Genomic DNA, 18,894 nt, shown 5'->3' on the forward strand with positions numbered 1-18,894 from the left:
GTGTGTGTGTGTGTGTGTGTGTGTGTGTGTGTGTGTGTGTGTGTGTGTGTGTGTGTGTGCGCGTACATCCCACAGGGGCTCCATCTAGGGTGGATGCTGTGTTGCTGTTACAAATGATCCTGTGGGAGATTCACTGACAGCCAAGCTCTATGCGGTTCCACATGCCACATCACCACACACACACACACACACACACACACACACACACACACACACACACACACACACACACACACACACACACACACACACACACTTGACGTTGCTGCAGCGGCCCACAGTGAGTGAAGCATGTTGGTCCCAGGGTAAACTCCTACTGCATATCCTGTTAGTTCAGAGAAAGTGTCAATCAGCGTGTCCAAGTCAGCTAAAGAGATGTGTCTACGCCAGCAAAATGTACTTTACTAGCTGTCCTTGTCCTTTGCGTCTTCTGAAAGCAAACAACACTGTTCTTGCCAGGACAATTCCTCTATTCTTTTTAAACTTTATCGATCAAGGAACGGGATTTTGCTGAGCATGTGTACCTTTTCTCTACAGTTTTCCCACCTGGGATCTGCCAGGTACAAACACATTTTGATTGTGGACATTATTCAGAGGTTAGCCAAGGTAAAGACAAAGAGAATTAGAGGAGTTTGAAGAACTTAAGTGAAAGTGCTATTAATGCACTTTTCACCCGCCCTTGTTTATTTCAGTTACACAGAGGGCTGTCCACTGAAGTTATTGTTTATTTATTTATTTATTTTTGGTTACTGTGTATTGATATCTACAAGTTAATGCCATTTGAATCAGCTGCCTCCTGGCATTAATTACCTACTGTTTCATAACACCTCTACCTGCTCCGTATTGTAAAACTGAATCTTGAAACAACCAATATTCCTTTTGTTGTTAGACAGTTGAATTATCAACATGCTGGAACTCTTAAAAATCATCAGAACAAAGTCTTCAAGTATTCAATGCTTTAAACCCTGAGCTAACTGGTGAGATTTCTATCAAAAATGTAGGAAAAAAGGTAATGAGCAACTTGTTTAGAAATGTTCCACAAACTACAAGATAGTAGATTTAGAAAATGGTTTTATTTTTTGTTTTTAAACAAAAGCTAGGGAATGAAAGGACAAAGTTAGGGGAAAACCATAATTGCATTTTTAAAAGTATATCACAGAATTATAAGTTTTTATGCACTTTTCCCATTTCCTTTTTTAGGACTCTTTTTAATTTTGTCACTTTTTACTTATTCTTTCTCATTTTTGGGTAATGTCTTCTTTCGTTGCTCATTGCCTTCTTCCCATGTTTTTGAAAGAAATCAAGCCATTTTTCTCAGGTTTCAAAGGGTCAGTCTCCAAACAGCACTACATGCTGCATTTTAAAGCAAGCTAGAGAACTAATAACAATATGGCAATCAAATGTACATAATAGAAACTTTAAAAACTAAATTAGAATTCAGAAATACCAACTAGTGTGCAATGTTAAGGCCACATTGCAAGTCAGATACAAGCGAGACTGAATCCTTGGTCATGTTAACTTGTACTTTGCTGCCATCTTGTGGTTAAAAATGAGATTACACGCGTCATAATATCTGAAGTGCTGCACTGGTTTAACCTTTTGACACACAAGCAAATTGGCTTGATTTCTTAGGAAGAAAGCAATGAGCAACAAAAGAAAAAAACAACAACAATTAACAAAAAAGTACAAGAAAACTTCCTGAAATTCAGTTTTAAAAAGGAAAAAAAAATATTAAGGAAATTACCTTGTAAAAGTGTGTAAACATTTTTGCCATTTTGTAACATTATTTAAATATGTATTATGAGAATTATAAATATAACTTTTCCCTAGCTTTTTGTTGTTGCTTGTTGCCTTTTGCCCCATGTTTTTGAAAGAAATCACACCAAGTTGCTCAGAGTTCAAAGGTTCAAATACTTGTGAAGGGCGTCTGAGAGCAGCAAAAGAAAAGTAATGTCCTTTTTAGGTTTCAAAGGGTTAATGGACGAAAAGTATGTGGTGTATTAGAAATGTATATTGTCCCAAAATAACACAATTTCACGCAGAAAATGGTGAAACTCTTTCCAAAACCTCAGTTACCCAACCTTACGTCGCAAACGCGAAAACGTCAGTGGACGTAACCGTTATGCAAACTGCGCAGTAGTTTGTCCCTCGTCACTTTCCGTTGTTGTTTTGCGATAGCATCGAGTTGTGGACGTGCTAGTTGACAGGTAAGAACAACATGTACTTTTCATTATGTAATCCTATTAACAGATACTTATTTGTCATTTTTTAACAACGATTGTGAACCAGCTAATTGTAGAGGTTGTGATGTGTTTTGTGCAAGATGATATCTATTGAGGAAGTGTACAATGATGTTTAAAAAGGGAAAGTATCAGGAAGTTATCAGCTGACCGACCATATGGGCTAACGTTAGCAAACAACGCGCTAACAGTAGTTAGCTGTTTGTTTGTGTTGAACCTATTATATGTTATGATTTTTTTTTTTTATATACCAGTTACGAGCTTACTGCTAATGCTGTTCTTAACAAACACACGTTAGACTCGACCATAGTTTCTTTTGTTGACCCGTTTAAGATCCATGCAATCGTTGCATCATGTCAGCTAGCATGTGCTAACATAACCGTAAGTAACCTTCGCTAGCAAATGTAAAGCAAACTGACTGGGTTACACTAACAAGGATTAAATTAATCTGAGATTAGCTCATATCAGAGTCTAGTAAAACTCAGTGTAAAATGAGAAAATCTAGATATTAAATCAAGCAGAACTCTGTTGCATCATTAAAAATGAATCTTGCTTGAGTAAAAACAAGTTTATTTTCTTAAGCAGAATTATAATGAAGTTGAATCAATATTTTATAGAAATACAAAGAACAAGAAATAAAGAAGTATGTAAATAAATACAGAAATGATCCATATGCTGTCAGCACCCAGTAACTGGAGATTAAAGTTTTATTACAACAGAGTTAAATTGAATCTGTGATTAGAGTAAAACCTAAATTGAGATTTAAAGAGAGGTTTCGTTTGCTGTGACAGAATTTAAACTTTAACCATAATATAACCAGGTTTAAAAGTTGATCCTTGTTGGTGCAGTCCAGCTTTTAAAAATCGCAATTTGTGTTTTCTTGTTCTTGTTTCTTGTTTTTGTGTTCTGTTGTATCAATTGTTGTTGTTTTTACCCAACAGGTTAATATTAACAGAAGAAGAATACAAGCAATAATGTCGAGTAGTGTAAGTGATATATCTTCCTTACTTACTCATAGCATGGCCAGTTGTAGCTCTGTCCCATGTATGAAGCTACTATGAAGAAGAGTGTCTGCCAAATGTCTTAAAAAACAAGCATTTTTGCAGGATATTATGTGTTGTACAAAATTCAAGCTGAATAAGAAATGTAGTATTTTTTTTAGTTTAAAACATTGTCATTAGATTGGTATTTGTTTAGTGCTTAAGCCTTTTATGTTGTGCTGCGTTCAGTCACCTTTCACAAGCATGTCATCCTCTGAAACATTTCTTGCCAAGTTGCTCATTGCCTTTGCCCCCATAGGCAATGAGCAACTTGGCAAGAAATGTCCCACAAAGTGCAGAAAAATATGTAAAATGTGAGAAACAAATTGCTGAAAATTATCTGGTCGGTATGATTAGATATGGAGGGAAAAAAGTAGGGGAAAAATGTCCAGAAAACTATATTTATAAACCTTGTGATTAAGTATTCGAAATTATGTTTCAGAAAATACTTTTTTTTTTTGTTTTTGTCTCCATTTTTAGGATTTCCTTAAAGTCGTTTTTATTGATTTATGATTTAAAATCTCTTTTTGTGTGCTTATTTTCAAGTAATTTTGACAAACTGATTCATTTCTGATTTTGGAGCATCTCTTTTTAAGTTGCTCATTGGTTTTCTTTCACACTTTTGAAAGGAAACAAGGTTTCAAAGGGTCAAAGCATCAAGTGTCTTCTAGCTTTTACCTTTTTTACCACAACATTTTTAGGATTGTATCCCACTTGTACTGAGTTCACCTGTGTGAATTAGTGTGACTTTTGTTAAATCAGCCAAATGCCGAATTCACCACAACATTTCAAGCGTTTCCTAAAAGTGGGTTACATTCGATGTGCACGATTATGCAAAACAAACAGGAGTGTGTAGCTGCAGGTATACTGTCCTCTGTATTAAGGATTAATCAAATGCTGCCCCTCTTTTATGCAGTAGGCCTTCTGAAAAATGTTTACGTCTGTTAACAGGTGCTTTTGCTTCTGTACAGATTCTGTGTGGTCGAGGCCGGTGGGTCCTATCGAAGGCCGCTGGCCATCAAGCATTCCCTGCTCTCCGAGTCGGAAGAACCAGAACCTTCTCTGCTGCAAGCTCAGACGAGCCTTACACAGCTGTATCCCCCACAGACTCAGGTGAGATCTGAAGGGAACTTACGACTTTGATTTTAGTTTGGTGTGTCTTTGTGCTCGTTCCAGTCCCTTTAATTGTGTTACCAAAACAATATGTGAAAGAGTGACAAGATGACGGGTCTAACAAGGCTTCAGACAGTGTTAGAGATGCAGTTTTCAGCAGAAAACACACTCTAATATCTTTGTCACGTCCCCTCCAGGTCCCAGGACTGTGTGGCCTGATGAGAACATGGGACCATTTGGACCTCAGGACCAGCGCTTTCAGTTGCCAGGTAACGCAGGCTTTGACTGCCACCTAGAGGGCATGGGAAACCAGAAGAGGACACCAGTGCAAAGGACAGTACCCGATGTACTGACGGCCCCAAGCAGCATAGAGAGACACCAGTTCATACTGGCCCAGTTTGTTAATGAGTTCCAGGTAAGACTTTTGAAAAAAAGACTCAGTGTCTCAAGGCCTTTGCTTTTTATTTACTTTTATTCCTGTATTATTTATAAATTTTGGGTTGTAGCAACTCTGCAGCAACTTAACAGTAAGTGAAAAATGACCAAATAACCCATTAAAAAGGGGAAAATGTTTTGTTAAAAAAAGCTAGGGAAAAACTATATTTATAATAATCATATTTACATATTTAAAATTATGTTACAGAATTATAAGAAATTAAGGGATTTTTTCCAAGTCTTGTTTGCATTTTTTTTTTTTTGGTACTAATTCTTTTTCTTGCACTTTTTACAAATTTCTAGCTAATTTTGGGGTCATTTCTTCTTTTGTTGCTCATTTCCTTCTTTCCATGTTTATGAAAAACATTTAATGGCATTTTATTTGAAAGATTATCAAATTAATTGACAGTTATCACAGTTATTGATTGCAACATGATACAAACAGCAATCAAACAAAATTGATTGTTTTGTATTCTGCATGTGTTCAAATGTTTATCTCAGTTTTATTATTATGTCTGGTCCTTAAAGCTGCTTTATCAGTGTCTGTTTGTTTGTTCATCAGGGTACCCTGGGTACTATAGACATGCGAGTTCACAAAGCCGAGCAATACTTTAGCCAGACGGACACAGACTGCTCGATAAATTCCTGCCCTGAACTGTTAAGAAAAGGTAAGGGACGGTTATTTGGCTTTAACTCACCTCACATATCGGCTCCTCGTGACCTGAATTAACAGAACTGTGTTTGTGTGTCAGATCTTGAGCTCATGTTCCCCTCAGCGCCCACCTCCTCCATCACGGTAGTGACGGTCACTCAGAGTAACAGTTGGTGTGAGGAGGCAGCAGAGCTGGACAGAGACCAGCTGCTCCACAGAGTAAGTCCTGGGATATTTTCTTGTTATTATAACTTTGAAGATGAGACATGATATTGAAGCAGCTGCTGACTGCGTTTTCTCCCAACTGCAGTTTGTGAGCGGAGCAAAGGAAATGTGTTTCGCTCTGTGGACTGCAGGCTACTGGGCAGACTTCATCGACCCAACAACAGGAGAAGCTGTGAGTTATTCTGCTCAGTTTGTTGGCATTTCAGCGCCTCAGGTTCTCTCATCTCAAAGACAACTTTTTTTTTTTTTTTTTTGTTTAAAAGCCTTCAATAAATTCTGTGGTAATTCTGGCTAAAGAAATAAGTTTTTTTCTACAACATAAAACACATTAGTAAATATTACACTCGCAAACTTTGAGGCTTTTCTGTGTCTTTAAAAAGACGGTTGCTAATAAGTGGCTAAATGAGACTACAGATGTCATTACGCCAAACCACGCAAACAGGCTTTACAGTCTTGTTGCTGTGGTGACGCATAGTGTAGTTTGCTTTAGCATGATAATAGCTTTATACTTATTGTTTTTACATTAAGGCTTCAAAAACCCTGAAAGTGGTCTGTATTTGTGTCAAGTATCAAAAACACTTGTTTGCCCCTCTGCATTTAAAAAAACTTCCCATAGGCTTTTTATTTTTAGGGAACCAGAGCGACATTAGTTGGCATGCAGAAAAATACCATCCCTGGGGCACTCTATATACGAACATAAAAGGGCAGAATATTTGTAACAATGTTATGCAGTCATACATCATATCACCTCATGTTCCCCAACAGTTCTTTGCATCTCCATCAAGTCAACCCAAACTGCGGACAGAGGATGAACTGAGAGATTTGGGTTTCCACATCGAGGTGTCGGGCTCCTGCACAGTTATTCGCCACATCCTGAGAGGAACACCTTTGTTTGTGGGGACTGTTTTCACCAATGCACCCACTCACAGTGCTGCTATTGCAAGACTACAAGGACTTTCAAATGTACTTGCTGATGAAGAATAGGCTTTTTTAAATTTAATATTCCACGGAACTAAATCCAAACAAAGCCTCTATTTATGGGTTGAAGAAGCTTGGATCTTGATATATGGTAGTGTCGGTACACTGTTGTATCAGTGAAAGGTTGTGAAAAGTTTGTCTTACTGTAACAAGGACTCGACTGAGACCCTAATATAGACATTGATGCTGTGTCTAACTGACAAGAGGTCAACCTGCACAACATCCAGAGAGAAACACACACTCGCTGCTGTGAGAAGAGTTCTGACGACAAATAAAAGGCATTTCAGCATGTAGTGTGAAAAGTTTGTAGACAATGTTGACACTGTAGACGGTGACATCTGTGTTTTATGATATTTGAACCACAGATGTGAAATGAAAAAACCCACTTATCAGGTCAATAACTTTTCATACAAACATGTACAGTGTTGATTTTTTGTTTGTTTTTTTGTTGCTCATAATGTAAAGAAATGGATTCTTTTTCAGTTCAAGCACTACAGTTGTGACAGAACTGCTGCAAATAAAGTGACTTCTCATGCTGCTTCGGATGCTGTACTTTCTGTAGAGTGTGTGCTCCTTTACATATGTGTTTTTCCCAAATTTACCTCTCCATTTGTAACACATGGTTGCTGAAGAAAAGAGAATTCTAACACACTGTCCTGTTACTGCACTTAACTTCATTTATTTATTTTTGGTCCTTAGACCCTTTTGGTATATATTAACATATGATAGTGTATATATGCTGTCAGTATAATTAATATTATAGCAGTTGCAGTAGACATCAGGCAGGACCATGGCCGCAGTGCAGCCACGATCCACGATCCGGGCACAACTGCGATCCAAGGAAACCTGCTTGGGAGGACAAAGGCTCCAGGGAAGAGGCTGAGTTAGTGTCGTGCAGTAATATGATGCCTGCATTCAAAGCTAAATACAAAGGCAAATATTAGGCTTCATGAATAAACTTTACTCTACTTTTTTATCTCTGACGTGATGAGAATCACTGTTTAAAAGAATTAAAATATCAATATCAAGTGATGTCTCATAAATGCAAAAAAGAAAAATGTTAGTAATGCGCTTGCATACATAACTGTACTCAGGGAGTCACATGATGAGAGAGAGGGCTGTCTTATGAGTGATGGTGATAAAATTACTGTGGTTGTAGTATACATTGATGCACAGTGTGGTGATTCTAGACATATCAATCTAGACCTCTAACGACATATAAGGGATTACATGTATTTATGACTAAGCATATGTGTTTACAGTGTTAGAATAGTTTCTTACCTCATCATGGTTTTACTTATTGCCCTGTATTATCATTTTATAGTTGAACAACCAAAGAGCAGTTTCTTACCAAACCTTTGGCTGTAGCCAAGGTAGCTTCTGGGCAAAAATGCTCATTTCATTATTAGGGATGCCTGCCACTAAGTATGGGTATAAAAGTCATGTTTAATATAACTAAGCTTCCACTCTGCAAAGGTTATCACAGCAGAATATGTCACTCAGACATGGAGGATTACAAAAATCTTTACTAGACTTGCCTCCTCAGGTGGTACCAGGGATTCTTTAGGTCTGGGCCCATGTGGGGCTGCTGCAACTGGCCCCTGGCCACCTGTCATTTTGCAAAAGTGGCTCCTAAGCAAAGATAGTTGAGAATCCCGGAGTCTAACCATTCATACTTGGAGAAAATCAAACTAAGTAAAATGACTATTTTATGTTTTCTTAAGGGGACAGTTGTACTTTTGTTGTCGTTTGTAATTTGATTTGACTATTGGATACAGCATCAAACACTTGATTTTGAGCCTTGAACAAATTTAATGCTTCGTGACACATTATTTTTAACAAGGCATACTTTCTCATCTGAGATATATATTTTACATATACATATATTATTATTATTGTTATTATTATTATTTTAAAGGGTGAAAATTATTACAAAACTATAGTCATAATCATTTATATTATTATTTTTTCTTTTTTTTTCTTTCACTTTTCAGGTAATTTTCTGGTTTGTTTTTGATTTTTAATATTCTTTTAAACTAATTTTCATGCAATTTTCTTGTCACTTTTCATTCATTTCTTGCTATTTTTGTCTCAAAGGTGTCAAAGGGTTAAAGCAAACAATGGAGTTTGTATTATATTCATAAGGTTTGTGCTGTTATTGAATCAGTTGTGTGAAATGAAGATATTTATGACAGTACAAACAGGAAACAGACTCCATGGAGTTTGCATCCCCCGTAGCCACGTTGCCATGACAACCAGGTCACCAAAACAGGTGTGCGTGGCTTTTCTGAGCTATCTTGATTCTCAAAGTTCAGAAACAGTTTCCAAAAAGACTATTTCAAGAAATGGAGGCATCCAAAGATCACGTCAAAGGCTGCAACGCCTGTTTTAAATTCTTCAACAGAAGATTTAAAGGAATATTTTACTGATTTTCAACCAGCTTTGTAATTTTGTGAGAAAACATGATAATTATCATCAGATTTATTTTACTTTAATACAACAAAAAAACACAAACATACACAAAAGATGGTAAAAAAAAAGAAAAATGAAAAACGTGCTTAAAAATTATGATACATAACATTAATATTTGCTTTAAAATCACTCATCGCTGTATTGTGGCTGGAGTGATCCCATCTTAAGATCTGCTCTTGTCAAATATGGAATACTACACACATATTGTTGTGCGATGCTAAAATTAACCCTTTAAGACCTGAGCAATGTGGCTTGCTTTCTGACAAAAACATGGGAAGAATGCAATGAGCAACGAAAGAAAGAAATAACCCCAAAATTTGCAAGAAATTAACAAAAAGCACATGAAAATACCAGAAAATTAGTAAAGAAAAAATACTTTTTATTTCCAAAAGAACATGAAAATTTGTTTAAAAACCCAAACCCAAAAAACCCCCAAAAAACCAAAAATAAATAAAAATAAGTTAAACAAAAAAAACCCCAAAAAACTAAATATCCCGGAAAATTTCCTTAAAAATTGTAAGAATTCTTGAACATAACTTCAAATATTTAATTATACAATTTATAGATATAGTTTTTCCTAGCTTTTCTTATTATTTTCCTAAACATTTTTTCCTAGCTTTTTAAAAAATAAATGTCCACAATTTTATTGCTATTTGTGGAACATTTCTTACCAAATTGCACATTGCCTTTTTTCCCATTTTTTTTTTTTAAAGAAATCGCAAACGTCCCTTTGTTACATCAAAATTTGTGTATTTATATACCAAATTTAATATTTTATTTCAGATGCACATAGGACATATGGCCTTTTTTTCTTAAATTGTTGAGTTTTATTTCTTATTTATACTATTTGTATTTTTCTTTTTGTTTGATTTATCTTGCTTTTTTATATCTGTGCTTTTTTGTGCAGCTTTTCTCCATTGTGGGACTTATTTTGAATATTTTGGGGTTTTTTTAAAAAAATAGTTGTCTAAATTTAGAAATTCCCTGCAATTTGTGGAACATTTCTTACCAAATTGCTCACTTTCTCCCATGCATTTAAAAAAAAAAAGAAATTGCACCAATATGCTCAAAAATCAAAGCTTTTAAAAACTTGTAAAAGGAAAATAAAACAATTCTGTCGCTGCAGGTTTCAAAGGGTCAGTATAACACGACTCATGTGGATGCTGGTGTGCACGAGTTTTAGGAAATCTTTTTTTTTTTTTGTGCGCGTCTCCAGGTTTCAAAGCGGTAGTAATTGCATCGGTTTGGTGTTTGTGACTTGAATGCATCACAAAGAAGCCGAGCAGCCCCGCTGACAAAAGAGAGAGCAGAGGGCTGATAGATGGAGCGCAGCGCTTTATTAGTGTGCAATTTTAGAAATGACTTGAAATGGCACATAAGCACATGAGTAATGCACACACACACACACACACACACACAGACTCTCTTCACTGTAGTGGGTTGTGTAAGAAGATAATGGCCGAGCCAAAATCAGCCCACTTCAATCCATAATGACACATGCAGGTGTGTGTTTCTGTGTGTGTGTGTGTGACAGGTGAGGTGACTGGAGCAAAGCTTTTCTTATGTAAGGTTGTTGGCTCAAACACACACACACACACACACATAATGGATCAATTATTAAGGTATAAAAATCACTGGATATATATTAATGTTGTGTTCTGTAATTTCAGGCCTCAGTAGCATTTTTGTTGTTTTCAAAATGTTCTTCCTTTGTTCTCGTGTAACATTTAGGGAATGTTTTATATGAAAGAACATTTAATAATCAGTCGCCGTGTTACAGTGATAACGTTAGTCAGCATTTAACCTTGCAGGGGACATTATTTGAAATGAAATTTTGCCTAAAAAAAAAAATCTCTATTGTTTTTATAGATTTAATAATAATAATAAGAAGAACAAAAATTACATTTAAATTATGTTTAAGAAAAAATACGCTAAAATATATCAAATTATATATCTTTGTGTGTATGTATTTATGCATCTATCTGTGTATCTATCCATCCATCTATCTATATATATATAACGTGTTTTTTATAGATATAATAATAACAAAAATACATTAAAAAAATTCTATGTACTTCTCTATGAATTTATTCATGTATCTATATATCTATATATAACATATTTTTATAAATATAATAATAACAATAACAACAAAAATTGCATTTAAATTATGTTAAAGAAATATAATAAAATATATCAAATTATATCTGTGTATCTATCCATTTATCTATCTGTGTATTTATGTATGTATCAGTCTATCTATGTATGTATTTATATATCTATATATAACATATATAAACATATATCAATTTGTATATACATAGATATATATATGCAAATTATCTCGAGAAATTAGTTACAAATTATTAAAAAATAATAAAGAAGTCCAATTTTTAGATTCTGATCATTACAATATTGTTTAAAAAAATTGTTTTCCAGATTTTATAAAAGACATAATAATTAAATAATAATTTAATATATTAATATAATATAATTAATATAATAATTTAATATACCATTAAGTTGCTCTAAGTTGCTAATTTCTCGTTAACCTTTGAAACCTGGAGTCATCACTTTTCTTCTGTTGTTTTCAGACACTTTTCACAACAGAAATGTTCCAAAAAAATATTAAATTAAGAAAATTATTTTTTGTTAAAGCTAGGGGAAAATTTCTCGGGGCAAAAAAGAAAAAATGTCTATAATATATAAAACATAATAATACTAATGAATAATCATGGGAACGGAATAATCTGGCGATATTTTGATTGCAGATGCAGCAGAGAAATGCCATTAAAAATAGTTTTGTGCAGGATGTTGTGATTTTTGAGTTTTACCGTTTTACTTTCCTTCAGTAGAAAGTATCGTTTCCACTCCTCTGAGCCCTGAGTGAATGTTCCTGATGAATTCCAAACAATGTGCAGAAATAAATGTTAGATGCAATCAACAGAGAGGATTCACTGAGGATTGGCTGAGAAGAAATGACATCACAAGTCATCTCTCTTTCTCTCTCTCTCTCTCCTTTTCTCTCTCTCTTTCTGCGCGCATCTCTCCTTTTCTCTCGCTTCCTCTCTCTCTCTATCTCTTTCTCTCTCTCTTCTTGTGAGCATCTCTCTCCTTTTTGCTCTCTCTCTTTCTCTGTGCATCTCTCTCTTTTTCTTTCTCCTCCCTCTCTCCTTTTCTCTCTCTCTCTGTGCATCTCTCTCTCCTTTTCTCTCTCCTTTCTCTCTGTCTCTTTCTCTTGCTTTCTCTCTCTGTACATCTCTCTGTCTCTCTCTGCGCATCTCTCTCTCCTCCCTCTCTCCTTCTCTCTCTCTCTGTTCATCTCTCCCTTTCCTCTCTCTCTTCCTCTCTCTCCTTCTCTCTCTGTGTGTGCATCTCTCTCTCTCCCTCTCTTTCTCTCCCTTCTCCTTCTCTTCTTCTCTCTCTCTCTGTGCATATCTCCCTCTTCTCTATCTCTCCTCTCTCTCTTCCTCTCTTTCTCTCTCTCTCTGTGAATCCCCCTCTCTCTCTTGCTCTCTTTATCTCTCCTCTCTCTCTCTCTCCCTTTCTCTCTCTCTGTGCATCTCTCTATCTTCCTCTCTTTCTCTCCCCTCCCTCTCTCTGTGTGCATCTCTCTCTCTCTTCTCTCTCTCTCTCTTTGCATCCCCCCCTCTCTTGCTCTCTTTAGCTCTCCTCTCTCTATCTCTCCTCTCTCTCTCTCTCCCTCGCTCTCTCTCTCTCTGTGTGCATCTCTCTCTCTCCTCTCTCTCTCTCTGTACATCCCCCTCTCCCACTCTCTCTCTCTCTCTCTGAATGAACGTGCGCTCTCTGGTGCGTCTGGTGCGCGCAAAATCATGCGCGAGAGGCTGAGCGGAGGGATTTTGGTATTCGTGGAGACTTAATGTCTAATAAAGAAAAAATAAGTCCCATTCTAATGCCGAATCTTTTTTTTTTTTTTTTAATTATTTTTATGTCTAAACTACAGACTCCTGAAGACGCCGCTGCTTGACTCGGCGTCTCCTCAGAGAGGAAAATAAAAAAAAAAAACACCAGAAGAGAAAAGAGAAGCGCAGGATCAACAGAGTAAAGAGTGGAGGACAAATCAAGAAATAAAGGGATATCCGTCAGAAGAAGGACTACAGGAGTGGCTGTGGTGCGCCAGCCGGAGGGAAACTTGGAGAAGTGGAGGAGAGGACGCGCAGGGAGAGAGAGCGCGCGCTCAGGTCGGTAGCTGTCGGTGCTCCGCCATGCAACATGAGTAACGACAGTAACGGAGTCGGGGGGCTTCAGCCTCCCTGGAACTTCAATGGTGAGTGCATTTTAATACGCAGCACGCACACAGTTATTGAGGGTTTGCGCACAGTTTTTTTTTGGAGTATTTTTGGTTAAATTATAACTCCACATGACTAGAGACGGCACGTAGGCTCTTTCTGAGGTGACACTGTCAGGAAAATGCCATCAGATAGATCGTCAGTGGGGTTTGTGACACCCTGGAAAGGTGCGTAAAGTGACTTTGATCTGGTGGTTGTTTCTCACTCACAGTGCTGAATTACCGTGATGCACTCTGGTAAAGTGAGGCATGCAAAAGCCAACAATGCATTCAACACATGCTCAGCTCCAGCTCACTCATCAGACAAATATTGGTTTTTTTTCTGGGTATTTATTTTATTTTATTTTAATTTTTTTATTCCTTTTTAAAAATTTTTTTTTCTTAGTCTTAACCATGGGTGCCTTGAAAGACACTATATGAATCCAAGTCTTTAATAGTATTATTTTTAATTTTTATTTTTATTATTATATATTTTTCATTTATTAGGTTAATGTTAAGAAAAGGTAAAATAATTAAAAATGGTTTTAAAAAATCAAAATAAATAAATAATAGTTATAATAATAATACGAATTATTATTATTAACATTTATTAGGTTGACGTTAAAGCTAAAATAATAGAAATGATTTAAAAAAATATATAATAAAATTATTATCAATAGTCATCATCATCATTATAATTTAAATCACAAATAATAGTAAAAAAAAAATATATATATATATATATCAAAAACAAGTTTCCTGGATGTGTCAAACAAAATGAGGCAAACAGTTACAGTAAAATAATTTTTTATTATTAAGGAGCGTAAACAAAATAGCACGGCCAATAGTCTCACACCCCAGCAGACAGTGTGAAGATGTGAGGTAAACATTATGTATTAGCATTCTCTTGAATAATAGTGAATAATTAAATCATAATTCAATGAGAGGAGGATTTTCTCCATTCTTTATTCATTATTTTCCCTCATTTTTGACTAATAATTAAAAATAAAAAAATGAAATAAATGCTTTAGAGGCAGCAAATATGTGAGGATTTTGCCTTCACATGATCGGTAATCGACATCATGTTGAAAAGAGCTGGCAGTTTTTTTCACAACCATGTCTAAATGGTTAATTTTTAAGAAATGTTTTGTTAAATCCAAACAATGACAGCAGCAGCTCTCCCTCGGGGGCAGATGAGGAGAAAATGAAGATGAGGAGAACGGGGCGTAGGAAGACAGGAGGCGGTGAGGGAGGAGAAGACAAAAACGGTGAACAGAATCAGGTTTTCAGGGATTAAAAAGCCTGAATAAACTCCTCCTCTCCTCCTTCCCCCTCTCCTCTCTTTTTCCCACTGGCACCTCTCCTTCTGCACCTCATCTCCCGTTTTCACGTCGTTAGTGAAATATGAAAGCGAAGGGTCGAAAAAAGAGAAGAAAGTGCAAAAATTGACAACATAATGTGAATATATCTGAAATATTAGGCGTGGGAGACACACAGATACTGAGAGAGGAGGAGAGAAGTGTGGGAAATGTAGTTTTTAAACCATGAGAAGACACTTAATGAGGAGACAGTGATATTTACTGACTTAGGATGTTCATTTTGTGCAGAGGCAGCTGCTTTCGTTCTTTGCGTGATAAAAATTTTTCAACTCATTTACACATAATGTTCGGAGACGCAAAATATAAGACAGACTCTACGATGTGGTCCAACAACGTTAAAACAACTGCCTCAAAACTGAGAGAAGAAAATGTCAGTGCTGGACTGAGCATTTTCGGCGCAGAAAACCAGCAAATAAGTCAAAACAAATAAAAAAAATAAATACATAACAATAATGATAAAAGTGGTAGTTAAAAAAAACACACCACCCCATTTCTCTGATAAATAAAGAACAGTCCCTTAGGCCTATTCTTATTTTTGAAACTACTAAAATTATTTTTAGAAGGAAATAAAAAAATTGCCCAAAAATGTTTCGAGAAATAAAAAATTTGGGGGAAAAAAAGCCAAATGTTTTTAAAAAAGGCAAAAATTAAGATAAAAGAAAATAAATTTTGGGGGGTAAAATAAATACAAAGCCATTTCAAGTTGTATACTCATACTATACTATACTATACTATAACCATGCCATAATCATACCATGCTATGCTTTGCTGTGCTGTACTATACTATGCCATACGATACGATACGATACGATACTATACTATACTATACTATACTATACTATACTATACTATACTATACTATACTATACTATACTATACTATAACCACACTGTGCTTTGCTGTACTATACTATACTATACTATACCATACTATACTGCATTACACTCTACGATACTATACTGTACTATACTGTACTGTACCATACTACACTATACTATTCTATACTGTAGTATCTTACTAGATCTGGGCTTTTTATAAAACATTCAGGGCTGAAGACGTTTAGGCCTAATGACTCCACTGACGTCAATATATTACGTTTTTTTTTGAATGCCAACAATGTCTGTGTTGGGCTCTAATTGGCCGCCTATGACACCTGCAGGAAGATCCGCCACCGATGTCAACAGCAATTAACAGTCTATCAGAGGTCCTATTGACTGACTGCCGTATTGATCGCATCCGCGTGAATTGGGGTCTCAAATTTTCTTGTCACTCAATAGTATGTGATTGAAGATCTTAATCATGTGCGCACTTACGCGTCTTTTCTGACCTTTTATTCTGAGTATTTTTTTAAATGGCATCCACTGAGCGGCAGGATGGGTGAGCGAGGTAATACGTGGTTACAGAAGTCTTTTCTTATGTGGGAATAGAAAAGGGCTGCAGACTCCATATGATGAAATGATTGACAGCGCTGAGTTCCAGATAAAACATCAGGGGGTTGATGTAACATTCCCCCTCTACTCCATTTTCTGCGATTCCTCCCCTGTCTCCTCCCCTCCATCAGCAGCTCTTCTGTTCTCCTTGCTCCCCTCTCCTTACCTCGCATGTCTCCTCTCTTCCTCCTGCTCTCCTAATTCTATCCTATTTACATCCCTCCTCCTGCAGAGAACAGCTCCCTGTGGCGGCGAGGCGCGTTTGTTAGTGTGAGTGTGTGCACTTATACAGTTGTGTGTGCGGATGAAGAATTTTGGCTGTGGGTGTGTGCATGCATGATAACATGCATATGCTAAAGTAAGGAAAAATGTGTGTTTTTAGATTTCAGCGAGTGTGTTTCTGCCATACTTTTGGAATTCTAAGCTACTAACAGCCATTATTACCAAGTGTACATATTTTTAATTTATATCTCCATCAGCATGACTTAACCTTTGAACCATGAGCACTGGTGTGATTTCTATCAAAAACATGGGAAAAAAAGCATTGAGGAACCTGGTACGAAAAGTTCAAAAATTGCAAGAAATTAGTCAATTTAGACTTTTTTTAAATTTTTTTTTTTATAGAAAGCTCAGGATTTTTTTTAGGGAAAAAGATACAAAAAAGTGTAGGAAAAATGTCCAGGGAAAAAAAGAAAAAAAAGGGAAAAACAATAGGGAAAGAAAAGGAAACATTTCTTGGTAAAAATTTAAAAAAAAATAGGAAAAATATCTCGGGAATAATGAAAAAGATTAGGGAAAAATGTCTAGAGAAAAACGAAAAGGTTGGGGAAAATGTCTAGGGAAAAAAAAATTAAAAATAGGGAGAAATTTCTAGATAAAACAAAATAAAAAAGTAGGGAAAAAACTATAAATTCCATACTTACATATTTTATTTTTTTTATTTATTTATTTTTTTTTACTAATTTTCAGGTAATTTTCATATACTTTTCACTAATTTCTTGATAATTTTTGGGTCATTTCATCAGTCATTTCTGATTTTCTTCCATGTATGTAAACCTGCTGTTCAACATGAGTTGTATAACATGCCTTTTTTTGGCATGTGCATTCCTAAATAGAGGGAAAAAGCATTCGATTTGTGGAGATTTTTCTTTTAAATAAGCAATTATTGTACATCTTCACTCTGCACTGTGATTCTCTTCTTTGTCAGAAGCTCAGCTTATAAATCCTCCAGCACAGCCCAGGTTTCAGAATATCACATCACTGCTTAAATGCTGTAAAGACTGCCAGCCTGCGCAGGTGATGTCCCCTCTTTTTGTCTGACACATGACTGAAGAGACTCAAGCTCCCTGTCACTGAGACGAGGACACTGTGGGTGTAGAGGATGATCTGCTGTTTGCATGTACGAATAATCCACGCAAAGACAATGTTTTGTTTTCGGCCGTTTTGTTTCTTATTATATATTATTTGCAGTCTTGCTCCACAGTTGCTTTGTCTAGCGCTGGCTCCACTAGAGGGGGCTGTTAGGTTAATTTTCTGTCAGATTGGTCAAAACAAAAAGATTGCATTAATACTTTTTCTTGTGTTAAACATTACTGTGTGCCATGTTGGTTTTGTTTTTCAGTTTCTTAAAGAGATTGTTCAATTTTTTTTAATTGGGGTTGTTTATGTCCCCATTAAAGAACACAAACCTATTTGCTCAGGGCTCAAAGGGTTAAATATCACAGTCTGATGAATAATCTTAGGCCACAGTACGCCAGTTGTTGTGTTTTTATGTGAAGTCTCACAGTACTAGTTTGACATTTTGGGAAATGCACTTATTTGCTTTTATGCCTAGAGTCTTGTCATCATGAGGAGGTTGCCAGGCAACCAGTGATGGATTCCAGTATATCCCTATCCCTGGTCAATAAATAGTCCAGCACATAACTCATGGATGCATAACAATAACCAGATACCGGATGCCAAGTTGGCACTTGTTGAGCTCAATGCAGTTTTCTAGCACAAAAACCAAAGAAGTTTCAATCTCCTAGGTTTACTAAGTTTTACAAACCTCCATAGATCAAAAAATAATTACAGGAAAAGTCATAATTGACCTCGTTTGCAGTTCGAGGTGCCCTATCAACAGTTTTACAGACGTCTTTTTGACAATGGTGGTTTATGGAGACAGAATAGACTGTATATAAATAAAGTAGAAGCAATAATTGTATGATTTAATAACTTAGTAAACTACCTTAAGTGACAGAAGTCTTATTTTAGGAAAAAATGTATTTGGCGAGTTTTTAGTTTGTCCCATTCACTAACATGAAGGGGCGGGCTTTATGACCTATACTGCAGCCAAACACCAGGGGGCGATCCAAATTGAAAAGCTACACTTTGAGGGAGCTGTTATGCTGTCCATCTTTATCTACAGTCTATGGTTGGTCCACATTTTTTTTTTAGAAAATATCTATTTGTATTTTATAAATCATAACCAGTCAGAGTTGCACATATTCCCTTATTTCCAGCTGTTGATGGGCTGCTCTGTACGATGATGCCACTCTGGCTTTCTGCTCCTCATCACACTTGCAGCCTAAATCTTCTCCGTTTCTGTCACCGCTCTGACAGTTTGGTGCTTCAGTTACATGCACCTGACAGCTGTTTCGTTC

The 18,894-nt window shown here is 36.1% G+C and overlaps 2 protein-coding genes across 8 annotated transcripts in view; both read left to right on the forward strand.

The window, feature by feature from the left end:
* Positions 1 to 18,894, forward strand: part of LOC121962873 (muscarinic acetylcholine receptor M4) — a 145,810-nt gene that overhangs the window by 91,803 nt on the left and 35,113 nt on the right. For 5 of the 6 annotated variants that reach the window (XR_015775866.1, XR_015775868.1, XR_015775867.1 and 2 more), the window contains one exon: positions 13,120 to 13,443. Coding sequence is in view for 3 of the 6 variants with exons in the window: in XM_088074461.1 (XP_087930587.1) it covers positions 13,389 to 13,443 (55 nt within the window). In the remaining 3 variants the exon portion in view is untranslated. Of the gene's footprint in view, positions 1 to 11,854; positions 13,444 to 18,894 lie in introns of those variants that run through there. The other variant, XM_042513194.2, reaches the window with a different exon arrangement.
* On the forward strand, positions 2,095 to 7,221 carry mmadhca (metabolism of cobalamin associated Da). 2 transcript variants are annotated; one of them, XM_042513079.2, is made up of 8 exons: positions 2,095 to 2,207; positions 3,182 to 3,226; positions 4,252 to 4,393; positions 4,591 to 4,808; positions 5,391 to 5,496; positions 5,581 to 5,699; positions 5,791 to 5,877; positions 6,471 to 7,221. In XM_042513079.2, exons 2-8 carry the CDS (start codon positions 3,215 to 3,217, stop codon positions 6,687 to 6,689), a joined length of 903 nt encoding a protein of 300 aa, XP_042369013.2. In that variant the 5' UTR covers positions 2,095 to 2,207; positions 3,182 to 3,214; the 3' UTR covers positions 6,690 to 7,221. The 2 variants fall into 2 exon arrangements, with proteins under 2 accessions (XP_042369013.2, XP_087930764.1); XM_088074638.1 differs by lacking the exon at positions 2,095 to 2,207 and adding an exon at positions 2,269 to 2,621.

This window comes from Plectropomus leopardus, chromosome 24 (assembly GCF_026936395.1).
Source record: "Plectropomus leopardus strain MGB_pleo_1.0 chromosome 24, ASM2693639v1, whole genome shotgun sequence".
Taxonomy (NCBI): domain Eukaryota; kingdom Metazoa; phylum Chordata; class Actinopteri; order Perciformes; family Serranidae; genus Plectropomus; species Plectropomus leopardus.